This window comes from Spermophilus citellus, assembly GCF_964194105.1.
Source record: "Spermophilus citellus genome assembly, chromosome: 18".
Classification (NCBI taxonomy): domain Eukaryota; kingdom Metazoa; phylum Chordata; class Mammalia; order Rodentia; family Sciuridae; genus Spermophilus; species Spermophilus citellus.
Window position 1 is genome coordinate 12,078,550 of NC_138200.1, and position 14,420 is coordinate 12,092,969.

The window sequence follows — 14,420 nt, forward strand, 5'->3', positions numbered from 1 at the left end:
TCAGGAAGAGGGTCCCTGACCAAGGAGCAGGAATCATGGTTTGCAGAGAGGCCACTGATTCCCTCTGCCTGACCTGCATTGGCTCTTCTCAGTGCCCTCTCAGCTACTTCTCACATACCTGGCTTTCTCCCACCCTCTTTGGCATGGATGACTCCACTGTAGCCCCTGAGATGGCTCCCATGCACCTCCTCAGGGGGCCGTTCTCCACTGTTCTGTCATGCACTCTGCAAGTTCCTCAACAGCAATTTTCTTTTTTTTTTTTTAATTTTTAAATTTTATTTTTAGTCATAGATGGACACAATACCTTTATTTTATTTGTTTTTATTTAGTTTTTAAAATTTGGTGCCAGGGATCGAACCCAGCGCCTCACGCATGCTAGGCAAGCTCTCTACCACTGAGCCACAACCCGGCCCCCTCAACAGCACTTTTATGTGCATCTAATACATCATTATATTGAAAATATCAATACATTTCTCTTGAGCAGTATGGTAGCAGAATAAGCCTCCTCCTGCTGCCACCACCAAAGATATCTACATCCTATTTCCTAGAAAACATGATTACATCAACTCACATGGTAAAAGGAACACTGCAGATGTGATTAACTTAAGGATCTTAAGATTGGGAGATACTCTTACTCTTGTATTGTCCAGACAGCCCCAATGAATCACAAGGGTGTTTATCAGTAGAAGAAGAAAGTCAGAATCAGGGGGAGTGGGGGATTTATTTGAAGATGTTACTCTGCTGGCTTTGAAGATGGAAGAAGGAGGCCATGACCAAAGAATGTTGGCGTCTTCTAAAAGTCGGTAAAGGCAAAGAAAGGGATTCCCTCTAAAGCCTCCAGAAGGATCCAGACACCCCTGCCAACCTGATTTTAGCACTGTGAGATCTATTTTGGACTTCTGACCTCTAGAATACATTTAATGTGTTTTAAGCCAGTAAATTTGTGATAAATTTTGCAGTAGCCATAAGAAACAAATACAGGGCATCATCTGAAATGATGCAAATTCAAAAACTTTTAAAAAAATCATTAAGACTTGAAAATTTCATTGGGGTAATCTGTGGTAATAACCAACATGAACAAATGAGATGTTGTCACAAGCCAGTATCCAGGACTCTGACTTGGGTTCTGTGCGGGTGCTAAAGTCTGAACTCTCATCCACTGTGGTTTATGCTTGAGTTTAAGTTTTCCCAGCTGTTCATAGTTTCCTCAATTAATACATTTATAGCCCCAGTTAGCTCCTCCATAGTGAGTACCAATACAAACCTTTGGAACAATACCACCAAAACAGAAAACAAAAGCAAAAAGACTTGAAAGTTTCAAAGCCAGTGGACTAAGTGAATTATAGTTGCATCCACTTAGCTGGGAGAGAGAAAAACCTGCTGCCTCTTAAAGTTAGTCTTGATTGAACAGTTGTATATTAAATAATGTCTCTGGGACAGATCCATTAAATAAAATATGAAGCCCAGTGTTTATTGTTTACCTGTTTACTATCAACACCTTTGCCTTTGAAGAACAGGGATGGAGCTGGCATAGGAGGGGCTCAACAAACCCCTGTGGAATGTCCATGGATGCACAAATTCTAATGGGAAGGAGGGGAGGAGGATGTGTCCTAGAAGGCCTGGGGTTTTCCTGGAGAGGCTACGGAGGGCCTCAGGAGCTGGGCTGGCAGGGCAGTTCTGAGGGCTGGCATGGGGTGGGACTCTGCATCTAGCCAAATGCATGCTCTTTAGCAACCCACTCCTCTCTAATCCATAAAACAGGGAGACTATTCCCCCTCCTAAACTTTCTCTTTAGTTGCAGGAACTGCAGCTGAATCCAATTGCTGTATGATAGACCAGGGAGGTAAATGTGAGGCCAGGCCAGAGAGTAATGGAAGTGGGGAGTGTGGGCCTGAAGTTGATGTCAGCTGGGATGCCGGTCAGTGCTGACAGGTCTCCTAGATTTGTGGGTAAATTTTCCATTTTTTTTTTTTTTTTTGGTACTGGGGATTGAGCCCAGTAAGTTACATCTCCAGCCCTTTTAATTTTTTATTTTGAGACAGGGTCTTGCTAAGTTGCTGAGGGTCTAAGATGCTAAGGCTGAACTTGAACTTGTGATCCCACTGTCTCAGCCTCCTGAGTCACTGCTGTTACAGTTATGTGCCACTGTGCCTGGATGAATTTGCCTGGACATTGAGTGTTGGCATCTAATTCCACATTTTTTTAAAACTGTGGACTAGAGACCATGAGTTCTCAGTGAATGCCCCCCTGACATGGGGCTTCCTGGAGCTTGTCCAAGGGGAAAAATAAGTTCTCTCCAGGATGCTAGGTCACTATGGGACTTCAAGGACTCTAAGTCTCTATGATAACCAGGGCAATGTGTGTGACAGCAGATGATGTTTCTCCTGTTGTGACCATAACTCCTCCTGTCAGCACAGGCTGTCAGGCTCACAGGGTGCTTTTCCTTGACTGCCTCACTGAATCCTCACAGACCTCAGACATAAGCCTTTTTATTCTCAGTTTTCAGATGAGGAGACTGAGGCATGGAGAAAGGATGGGGCCTACCCAAGGTTATATGGCTAGTGGGCAGTCATGCTGGGGCTCAGTGTCTGACCCCATTTCCTGCCACATAGCTGGAGGTGGAGAACACCCAGAGGACTGAAGCAGCCTCCTACACCTTCCAGAACTCAGATGACCCCTAGTCCCTGCCGGGCAGATAGAAAGCATCTTACCAGACTCCGCTGACACAGCGTGTGGACAGCGCCCGCGGCATGATCTCCGAGCCCTGCTGCATGAACCCCCCCACTGGGAACCAGAGGCTGTTGCCCAGCGTGTATTGGTTCTCCAGGATGTGGGGACGTGCCCGCAGGCATGGGTGCGGATTGTACCACTCGTAGGGGCTTAGCCTGTGGAGAGACATAGGCAGGTGCATAGGTCCAGGTGCAGGGGAAAAGGGTAGAAGTCAGGGGACATGGAGCCACTGTGGTCAGAGGAGCAGAGATGGGAAAGTGGGAGGGAAAGAGAAAGATGGATGGAGACACACGTGCAGAGGAAAGGTAGAGAGAAAGGGAGGCAGAGACACAGAGACAGAGAGACAGAGACATGGAGAGACACCTCTTCAGGGAAGAGGCAAGGAGATGGCCCAGATAGAGATCCACAGAGCAAAAGGCAGAGCCATAAGGGGAAAGGGCTCATGCCTTGTCCCTGCCCTCCCTCCTAGGCAGCAGAGAGTGCACTCACCTGGCAGCCAGGAACAGGACACAGCTGACAGCCAGGTAGGCAAGAAGCATGAAGAGCCACACGGCAGGGGAAAAGGGGTCCAGGAAGGAGAAGTAGCCAGGCTTGCGGCCCTGTGGGGAGTGAAATCTGGAGCTGCTCCTGACCTGGACTGTATATTCACCCCCGGTCCCTGTCAGGCGCCAGGAGTCTGATGGGCCCATCTGTGGTCCAGTAGGAGTCCTGTTCCCACTTGCAGGCCCTGTCCCTATCCCCTGGGTCAGGCTGCAGTCCATGGTCCCCATTGGGAGCTTACCATGTGCACTCGGTAGAGGATGCTGATCCCCAGGGTCATGAAGGGTTTGGAGAAGTCGATGACCTTCTCCCGCTCAGCAGTGATGGTGAATGCAGCCACAGCCAGGTCTGCCTTCTGCTGGAGGGGAAGCAGGATAGGGCAGAGGGGGAGGAAAGGAAGACAGAGATGGGCAGTTAGAGAGAAACCTGTGCCACTGAGGGGGCAAAGGAGAGAGAGGAAGGGATCACAAGGGCCGAGAGCCTGAACTGGCTCTGGGTGTCCACCTTGGGCCATCATCAGCCCTCACAGCTCCTACTGGCTTTAGGCCTCCTCCTGCCCTAGTCTTGCCCAGCTGCTCAATCCCAGTCATTGCCCTGTCCCTTCCCCTACCAAGTATCATCAGGGACCTGCTTTATAGAACTCACCACTCACCTCTGTCCCCTACTAACCCAAAGACACGCAGACAGCCTGAGACTGGCCTTAAGATAACTGGTCACCAGATAAAATAACTGGTCACCTCTTCAGGCCTTGGTTTCACCTCTTCTGCATTAATCATTAGCACTGGGTGATGTTTATTAAGTGCCAGGCTCCGTGCTGGATAGCAAGTCATACAGATGATCTTGTACGCTCCTTCCAACAGCTCCCTGGGCCAATCCCAGCCCCGTTTTTTAGATGGGGAAACCAAGACTGAGGCAAAGGCACTAGTGAGTAAAAGATGCTGCTGGGGACTGCAAACTGGGGATGTGACCTCTATTCTCTTGCCCCTGGAAGACATTAGTGACCCAGATGTGTGCCTGAAGCCTCCCCAGACATATAGGAACAGTGTCTGGCTCAGTTGAAATGACCTCAGGGGAGGCTGTGTGGGGCCCCAAGTGGAGGGTGCTGGGGTCCAGGTCTTAAGCAGTGAAGGGAGGGACAGAGAGCAGGGTGTGGGTTGGACCTGCTGGTGTATCTGGAACCCCTTTTAGAACATGTTGGCTGATCCAAAAGGCCATTTCACTCTGGCTTAAGGGGACAGTAGCTGGTCTTTAGCCAAGGGCTGGACACAAGACCTAAAAAAATCCCTGCACTTCACATACACTCCTGCACGCACTGCACAGAGGAGCACTACACAGTCACTTCTGCACTATCTCGCCCACACATGCCAATACACAGGCGGAAGAAGCAACACGCAGGGATAGTCCCTAATGGCCCAGCACATGCCCTCATATACACATAGCATTTGCATTCACCTGTACATGATGGAGCAGGTGAGGTGAGCATGGGGAGGTGGGAGCCCTGGCTATGCCCAGCTTTCTGCATGATCTCAGGCAACCTTCACATCTCTGGGCCTCAGTTTGCTCATCTGTAAACAGGGTGTCAGGCACCATGTCCTCCACAGATCCCCAGTCCCAGGATGGAGACCAGGGCCCCAGGATGCCCCTTTTAGCAACCTGATTCCATCCCTTGGGCCTCAACTGGGTCCCAGCCTCAGGGGCCAGGGACAGAGGGGCCTGAAACCTAAATTCAAAAACGGAGTTTCCCCTGAGGCTGAAATGAATGAGCCAAGGTCCTGAAGGGGCTGAGACAGGGTACAGGAGGGAACCCAGGCCTGGACATAACCTGGGATGGGGAGAGAGGACACAGTCCCCAGAAGGGTACAGCCAGTGTAGACAACCCAGGCCTAACCCCATCTGCAGTCAGGGAGAAGCCACAGCCAGAAACAGAACCCTCAGCCACGAGACGACACAGGAATCAAGGCACAACCCTGGATGGCAGTGAGACAGCCCAGGCCCAGGACCTAACCCAGAGGCAGGAATAGGTGGCAGGGATCAAACACAAGCCCAGATCACCAAAAGCACTACAAGGTAGAGGGGCACAAGCTAAAAACCAAACCTAAAAGTAGGGAGAATGCAAATGTGCCAAATGAAATCCAGGGCCAGGGCCAGAAGAGAGTCCAAAGACAATGCCCCAAGATCAGGAGAGCAGACACGGACCCGAAAGATGAATCAGAGCTGAGGCGGCACAGATCAAACAGCGGGCTTAAGGCAACAAGTGATGGCACTCTGGTACCTGCCTGATATAGCTTAAGCACTGAGTCAGCTCAGCTCCAAGGCATAACAGAAGCCCGGTGTGTGGCAGAGACCCAAACCCCATCTGATTCTGGCAACATCGGTGGGGCTTCCTGGGTGTTGAGAATGAGGAGCATTTACCTCCTTTCCTGTATGCTGGTCACATTTATGACTAAGATGTGAACTGTTGTGGGAACAGTCCAGCTAGCACAGGAATCCTATTCATTTTGTGCACCCAGTGGCCACCCATGGTGGCCCGGTCCCCATTTCAGAGAAGAGGAAGCAGTGGCCTTTCAGATGGGTTCGAGGGGCCCTGGCTATCCCCAGTTCCTCAGGAAGCCTGCAGGCCTCCCCTGCTTCTTTCTCCCTGGCCCTTGAAGGCTCACCAACCTCCTCATCAGCTGGCCTGCTGCTTTTTTCTAGTAACAAGGGCAGTGGCACTGCTCCTGAAACACTCTTAGATCTATTCACCTCTCTTCACCTACACCACTCAGAGATGCCCCTTCTACCACTGATAGACCCTGGATGAATTCCTCACATATAAGTCAAAGGGATGGTCTCCTGTTAAAACCAAGCATGGCCTCCCACAGCACCTAGGACGAACCCTTTCATGGGCCAGAGGCCCTCTGCAGTCTGCCTTGCTGGCTTCTCATGCCCTTTCTCCCTTACCCACTCCTCCAGTCACAATGGCCTGCTTTTTGCTCTTCAACTTAGCAGGCTCACTCCCAACCTCAGGATCTTTGTACTTGCTCTTCCTCAATCACTGGAGGCTTACAGTATACCTCACTGCTTAAGCCTACCACAAAGCAGCCTCCAGACCCTACTCACCCCCACCTCAAGGCCCTCTTATTCACATTATCCTTCTAAGTGCTTCTTAGTACACATTAGCTCCCACAGGGCCACTGTTCCAGGGTTTCCTTGGAGTAGCCTGTTTGGTCCCCCAAAGAAACCTATAAAATGAGAGACCACATTCCCACCATACTACATGTGAAGAAACTGAGACACAGAGAGGGTAGGTGTCTTGACCTAGCTGCTCCCAGATTTGGAATCACTCCCTTGCTGAGGAGACTTCCTCTCTGCTGCCCACATCCTTCCATGGCTGGGGGCATCTGAGGTCAAGTGCAGGTATGACCCTTCCTTGGCTCTCAGGGAGCTCAAGAAATGAATGAGCCCTTGAACCTCCAAGGAACATTCAGCAACCTCAACATCTACCTTCTCCCGAAGACTGATCTGAATCCCATCTTCCCTGAAGCCATCACATTTGAAATCTGGGGGTCATCCTGTACATGTCTGTCTCCCTTGCCCTCACTGTAGACACTTTTTTTTTCCATGCTTGGGATTGAACCTGGGCCTTGCACAGGCTAAGTGCTCTACCACTGAGCTAAATCCCCAGTCCCTGCATCCTCTTTTGAATCCTCCTGATTCTGCCCCCAAACACCTGCAGAGCTGAGTCACTCATCTCTGCCTCCACTGACTACCCCAGCCCAGGCCTCCACCTATGACTGGAAAGATCATCTCCATCTCCCAGGCCACTAAGCTGGCAGCCCAAGGGACTCCAATATGCTACAATCTGTTCACACCACTCCCCTGCTTAAATACCTCAATGCCGCTCATCCTTCTTCAACTATCAGCCCCAATTCTCACCTGTTCCTCCATGAGGCCCTGCTCCATCTGGCTCCTGAAACCTTGCCTGCCTCACCCCCTGACATCTTGGTCTCCAGCCCAAGTTGCATCTCCATCTCCAGTTGCATCACAACTGCTGTGCCCTTTGCATTTGTTCATTCATTTCTCTCATTTACCTGCTCAACATATCTTTGCTGGACGCCCTCTACTGGCCAAGCACAATACTAGCTTTGGGAGTATTATGAATACAAACACACAAAGTGACAAGTGCAACGAAGTAAAATAAAGCAGGGCAACAGAGACCCATGGAAGACAGTGCTTTGGATAACTCTCTGCTGTAGGGTCTCATTTGAGACCCATCTTGAAGGAAGCACAAGGGCAAGATAGGAGAAGACCTGGCGTGCAAGTTCCAGGCTGTGGGACAGTGGGTGGTTTTTGAGGTGGGAAGTGGCTTGCAGTGATCAGGGAGGCTGTGGGAGAACAGGAGGGATGGGAAGTGTGGCATGGAGGGAACACAGCCCTGCAGGACCTGTGAGACATGGTGAGGGGTCGGGCTCTGCTCCAAGGGCAACAGAGGATGTCATGCCAGAATGATCTGGACAATCTGGGAGCAGACTGCAGGCACCAGAGTGGATGCAGGGACCAGGGAGCTGACTAAAAATGCCCAGGGAGATGGTGGAGCAGGATTGAGGGTCAGCAGTGGTAGTGGAAAGTGGTGGTCGGATTTGGGTTTTGCTCTGAAGGTAGGACTAAAGGATCCTCAAATGCTGTGAATTCCTTCTAGGCTCCTGTCAAAGCCTATTGGACCCCCTCTTACCTCCTCCTCACCCTCATTTCCCAGCAGAAATACCTCTTTCTTAGAGAAATCTTCCCATCTTAACATGCACCCCCACACTTTTCTCCAATGGGACCCTGAAAGTTGTCTAATCTCTAGAATGAAATTAGAACGAATTCAAATTAGGAATTACAAGGGGGATCATCTAAGTGCCCAATCAAAGCACTTGTGATTCTCCCTCAGCTCCAAATATAGAGGCTATGTGCAACCTATATTCCTGCCTTGAAGGCTCTGCCCATAGGGGGGCACTAGAGGGAGGCTGCCGAGTTGCAGGGGGAGAGAGCTTGCTCCTTCCTGTCTCTGTTCTCTTCCTCCCAGCCTGCGTGGGCACCCCTTGGCAGCAGTGGTTCCTTTCCACGATAGCAGATGAAGCCAGTTTACAGCTTCCCAACACTTGCAGAGCCAGCCCTCTCAGAAACACCAGCAGCAGCAGCGAAAGCTCCTCCTGTGGCCACTTACTGCAGAACACGAAGAGCAAAGGTAGGCAAATCATGGACCCCAGGCCAAGGCCAGCTCATTTACCTAGTTTTGTAAATAAAGTTTTATTGGAATACAGTCTGCCTGCTTGTTTACATGTTGTCAAACTGGTTTCCACACAACAGAAGGGCTGAGTGGTTATGGCAGAATGGACGGAAAGTCAGAATACTTACTCCCTGGCCCTTTACAGGAGAACAAGTCAAACCTCCTGACTTGGAATTTTCATGCTCACATTTACCTAGTGAACAACTTTATACCTAGAACAAAATTCTCTTCTTCATTCAAATATCTGTGTGGCTTATCTCCTGGTGGGATCTGACTGACCCAGAAGTGACACACCCAGGTCTTGAAGAGGCCACACAGTCACTCACAGGCATGGGAAAGTGTTGGGTTATTAGCAGGGCCTAGAAAAGAAGCTAGAAGTAGTTTCTCAAAAGAGAACAGCTACTGCAGAGGGCTTGAGTTTGTTCCATGAATTAATTGCCTGTTAACACCAGCGCAGCCCCATATAGCATCCCATTTGCCAGCAGCTCTCTGTAGATCTGTGGATCTGCTGGGCCATCAGCTGCCAACTTAGACTCGCTTACAGAGCTGGTGTGTACTCCAGACCACACTAGAAATGACAAGTTATATGGTTTGTTTGGAAAGTAAGTGAATGGAAATTATACAATCTAATGTGATTATAAGTTGTCCCCAAATCCAAAAAATGTTACATACTAAGCAAATAGGGTTCTCTCCTCAGGACTAATGAGTCTTGGCTCTGAGTGGTCTTCTGGTAGGTTCCTAAGTTTTCATCTTTTCAATCTCTTCCCCTTGTCACCTCAGCCCAAGGGTGATAGCTGCTACCTGTAGTTGCTGCCTGAGTGACCCTTTGATTTTCTTTTTATCTTTTCAATTAGCTCGTCAATAACTTTACATTTAGTCAACAATCCTTTATATTCAATTCTCTCTGTTCAAAAAACTGATGGGATGTTAGTCAACTAACTGGTGCTATCTTCATCTCCAGATTGGACCTGACAGACATCAGCAGGGGATTTATGGTCCGCCTCATTTACAAAACTATCTCCTGCTCCTCAGATCAGATCAGCATCATGTTGTCAACATGTGGATCAGCATGATGCTCTGAGAACCCTTGAGATAGAGTTCTCTGCCCCTTTTATCATGGCAGAAAGTGGGAGAGTTGATGTTGCCCTGAGGCAAGGCTGTGAAGATGCACACTCTTAGCTTCTGGTGGTCCTTGGAAATTGATAGAGGAAAAAGCGTTTGCCGGGTCAGTAGCTCACACCAGCTGCCAAGGGCTGTGTTGATTTCCTCCAGTAAAGATACTTCATTTGGGACAACAACTGCAATTGGAGTCATCTCCTGATTACAGTGAAAATAATCCAGTCATTCTCCAAGATCCATCTGCCTTCTGCACAGGCCAAATGGGCCAGCGGAATGAGGGTGGTATCACTACCTCTGCTTCTTTAAGCTGTTAATGGTGGAACTAATCTCTGCAATTTCCCCTAAGGATGTAAAATTGCTTTTGAATTACTATCCTGAGAAAGATGGGGAGTTCTAGGGGCTTCCACTTGGTTCTTTCTACCATAATGGCCCTGGCTCCACAGGTCAATGCCTCTGTGTGGGATGCTGCTGGCTGCTACATATGTCTATTTATTATACAGCCAGGAACTAGGAAAACACAAGGTGGGTCCATAGCCCTATGAAGACCCATTCTAAGTTGAACATGGGCCCAGATTCCATCTTTTACCTGACCACATAAGCCCCATTGTGGTCCACTAAAGCAGGAATAATTAAAACAATTTGCCACCTACAAAAATTACAGAGGGTTTCTATTGGTAAAAACTAATCAAAACACTCAGTGCTGAAGAGGGCTGAGGCAGGAGGGTCATGAGTTCAAGGCCAGCCTTGAACTTAGTGTGAGACCCTGTCTCAGAATAAAAAATAACATGTACAACCAGAAGAATGAGAAGCTATACTCCATTTATGTCTGATGTGTCAAAATGCATTCTACTATCATGTATAACTAATTAGAACAAATTTTTTAAAATGTAATATTAAAAAATAAAATAAATAAAAATAAAATATGTTAGGAGTGTATCTCAGTGGTTAGAGTGCTCCTGGGTCCAATCACCAGTATCACAATAAAACAAACAAAACAAAGCCCTAAAACAAAAAGCACTCAATTCTGAGAAGAAGCCTGTATAGAAACTGGTGTAGTCTTTCTGGAAAGCTATTCAACTACATATAACAAAGGCCATAGAAAGGGTCTTCCTCTTTTGTCCAGTCATTCTGTGCAAAAATCAATCTTCAGTAAATAAGCTGGGTGCAGTGGCACATGCCTATAGTCCCAGATACTTAAGAGACTGAGGCAAGAGGATCACTTGAGTCCAGGAGTTCAAGGCCAACCTGAACAACATAAGAAGACCCTGTCTCAAAAAGAAGAGAAGAATAGGAAAGGAGAGGAGTGGGAAAGAAAAGGAAAAAGAAGCTGCTATTCAGGCAAAGCTTTTATGCAGAAAGATGTTTGTTTATAGTTGTTTATAACAGTACAAATAAAAATGCTTGAAAATAACTAAATATAAAAAATGGTTAGATAAATAACAGTACATCCATGTGGGGATTAATACTCAGTCATGTAGCATTCTGTTTTGGTTAAAACAATCAGATATTAGGCTGGGGTTGTGGCTCAGTGGTACAGCACTTGCCTTGTACAGGCGAGGCCCTGGGTTCAAACCTCAATACCACATAAAAATAAATAAATAAAATAAAGGTATTGTGTCCAACTACAACTAAAAAATAAATATTAAAAAATCAGATATTATTTTTAGCTTTTCAGATTGGCAAAGATTTTTTTTTTTTGAAGATTGATAATATCCACTGTTGGCAAGAATGTGGGAAATTTGACATTCTCATGCACTTTTGGTGGGAATATACATTGGTAAAACCTTTTTCAATAGCCACTTAGCAATATATACTTTTAAAAATTTCATACCCTTTGACCCAGAATTTCCACTTCTTAAAATGTATAACCCAGGAACACTCCTGCAAATTCACAGGCCAAGTCTACAGGGGCATTGTCTGTGCTAGCAAAACAGGAAATGACCCAATATCCATCAATAGAGGATGAGTTTGTTAATTCATACTCCAGACACACAATGGAACCCATAAATCTCCCCTTCAATTTCAGACAAGCATCTTGAAGAATCCATGTCCAGACATAACACTTGTTTCTCAACCCAACCACCCCATTGTGGAAACTGGCCAAACTCTCCAGTCACCTCTGATTCTACTTGTACACATCCAATCTGGTAGCACCGCTGCCACAATTGCCTCTCATGCCCAAGTCAATGTCTTCGCTGGCCCACATCTTTTCTGATCCAATAGCTTCCTACATGAACCATCTGCTTCTACTCTTGCCCCACTATGGCTATTTCTCAAGAGAATAGCCAGAGTGATCATTTTTAAGAAATTTTAAAAATTAGATCCAGATGGCATATCCATGCAATGGAATATTATTCAGCTATAATGAGGAATGTAGTGCTGAGAACTGTTACAATGTGGATGAACTTTGAAAACACCATGCTAAGTGATGCTAAGTGAAAGAAGCCAGAAATAACAGGCTGGATGATTCCATTTACATGAAATATCTATAATAAGTAAATCCATGGAGACAGAAGATTGGTGGTTTCCAGGGGTGGGAGAGAGAAGGGGGAATGGGAAGTGACTACTTAGTAAGTACAAGGTTTTCTTTGGGGGTTATGAAAATGTTTTGGAATTACATACAGGCGGTGATTACATAACACTGTGAATGTACTATATGCCACTGATATGTATCTTTTAAATAGTTAATTTTATGAATTTCACTTCAATAAAAAGGAGAAAAAAAATCACAGTACATCTCCCACTTAAACCTTACAATAGGGAGCTGGGTTGTGGCTCAGTGGTACAGCACTTGCCTGGCATGTGGGTTCGATTCTCAGTACCACATATAAAGAAACAAACAAATAAATAAATAAAGGTTCATCAATAATTAATAAAAATTTTTAAAAATTCTTTAAAAAAACTCCATACAATGGCTTTGTAACACAATAAAAATAACATCCCAAATCCTTACCTGTGCCTTCCAGACCCTACCGCCCTTGATCTGAGCCTTCTCTTGGACCTCACTGCCCCATGGCCTCCCTCGCTCCTTCCCCTCAGCCCTTCTAGCCCCATCACTGTTTCCTGGACCCAGGAAAGCTCAGTTTGACCTCCAGGTTTTGTACTCGACCTGGAAAATATTGTTCCCCCAGACCTACCAATCCGTTAGCAAGTATTTACTGAGTACCTGCTGGGTGTTTGACAGTTCTAAGAGCTGGGCATACAGAAGTGGGACACAGAAACAAAGTCCCTGTCCTTGTTACCCACTTCCTAACAGGTCTTCTCAGGGCTGATTTCCTCATCTCACTCAGGCTTTTTTTCCCAAACTCCACCTAACCACCCAAAACATATCTATGCACCAAATACTTTTTATCCCTTACCCTATTTTATTTCTATTCACAATGCATTCACCATCTGGCATGACATTAATATATATGCTGTCAGCTTCCCCACTAAAACATTTGTTTCACAGGAGGCATCACAATACCTGATCTGAAATTATTCTACAGAGCATGATATTGCCATCAAAATAAACATGAAGACCAATGGAAAAGAACAGAAGACACAGAGACAAATCCACATACCTACAGCCATCTGATATTTGACAAAGGTGCCAAATCTTTTTTGGAGAAAAGATAGCCTAAAAATGGTGCTGGGAAAAGTGGACAGCGATATGTAGAAAAACAAAACTAGACCCCTATATCTCACCTTGCACAAAACTCAAATTGAAATGGATCAAAGACTTAGAAATTAGGCCAGAAACTTTACAACTTCTAGAAGAAAACACTGGGTTAACACTTCATCATAGAGGTACTGGTACTGACTTCTTTAACAAGACACCCAAAGCACAAGAAATAAAACCAAGAATCAGCAAGTGGGACGCCATCAAACTAAAAAGCTTCTGCACAACAAAGGAAACAATTAAGAGCGTGAAGAGAGGGCTGACAGAATGGGAGAAAATCTTGGCCAGCTACTCCTCTGATAGGAGATTAATATCCAGAATATACAAAGACCTCAAAAAAAGTAGTTGAGTGCCCCTAGGTTCAACCCCCAGTGCCTTGAAAAAAAAAAAAACCTGAAATCAGACATTAGATGGAGGGGTTAGAACAGCAGTTCTACAGTTCTCATAACGATCCTTCATGGCCCAGAGGTTGGCTGTCCTCCTACCAATGTGAGATCTGGGGCTCAGCAGATGCCAATAGATAAATAAATAAATAACCCAATCCATAAATGGGCAAAAGATTTTAATTTTTTTTCTCAAAAGAAGAAACACATATGGCTAATGAATAAACAAATATATGAGAAAAAGTTCAACATTTCTAGGAATCAGGGACATGAAAATCAAAACTACACTAAGATTCCATCTTGCTCCAATCCAATGGCAATGATCAAGACTATGAACAACAACAAATACCGGTAAGGTTGTGATGAAAAGGTACTCGTGTACATTGTTGGTGGGATTGCAGACTAGTACAACTACTCTAGAAAGCAATATGGAGATTCCTCAAAAAACTAGGGATGAAACCACCATATGACCCAGTTATCCCACTCCTTGATATTTTCCCAAAATATCTAAAATCAGCATACTACAGCAATATAGTGATACAGCCAAATGTTTATAGCAGCACAATTCACAATAGCTAAACTATAGAATCAACCCAGTAGATGAATGGATTAAGAGACTGTAGTATACGTATATGATGAAGTTCTACTCAGTCATAAAAAGAAAAAAACTAAAATTATGGCATTTTCCGGTAAATGGATGGAAATGGAGAATATCATGCTTAGTGAAATAAGCCAA

General features: G+C 46.1%; 1 protein-coding gene across 2 annotated transcripts in view; it reads right to left on the reverse strand.

The window, feature by feature from the left end:
• The window catches only part of GRIK5 (glutamate ionotropic receptor kainate type subunit 5), a 59,171-nt gene that overhangs the window by 14,891 nt on the left and 29,860 nt on the right, over nucleotides 1–14,420 (reverse strand). Inside the window, exons 13-15 of one of the 2 annotated variants that reach the window (XM_081274861.1) lie at nucleotides 3,512–3,625; nucleotides 3,220–3,329; nucleotides 2,712–2,885 (exon numbers count right to left, since the gene is read on the reverse strand). In XM_081274861.1, the coding sequence (XP_081130987.1) occupies nucleotides 2,712–2,885; nucleotides 3,220–3,329; nucleotides 3,512–3,625 (398 nt within the window). Of the gene's footprint in view, nucleotides 1–2,711; nucleotides 2,886–3,219; nucleotides 3,330–3,511; nucleotides 3,629–14,420 lie in introns of both variants that reach the window. The other variant, XM_081274860.1, reaches the window with a different exon arrangement.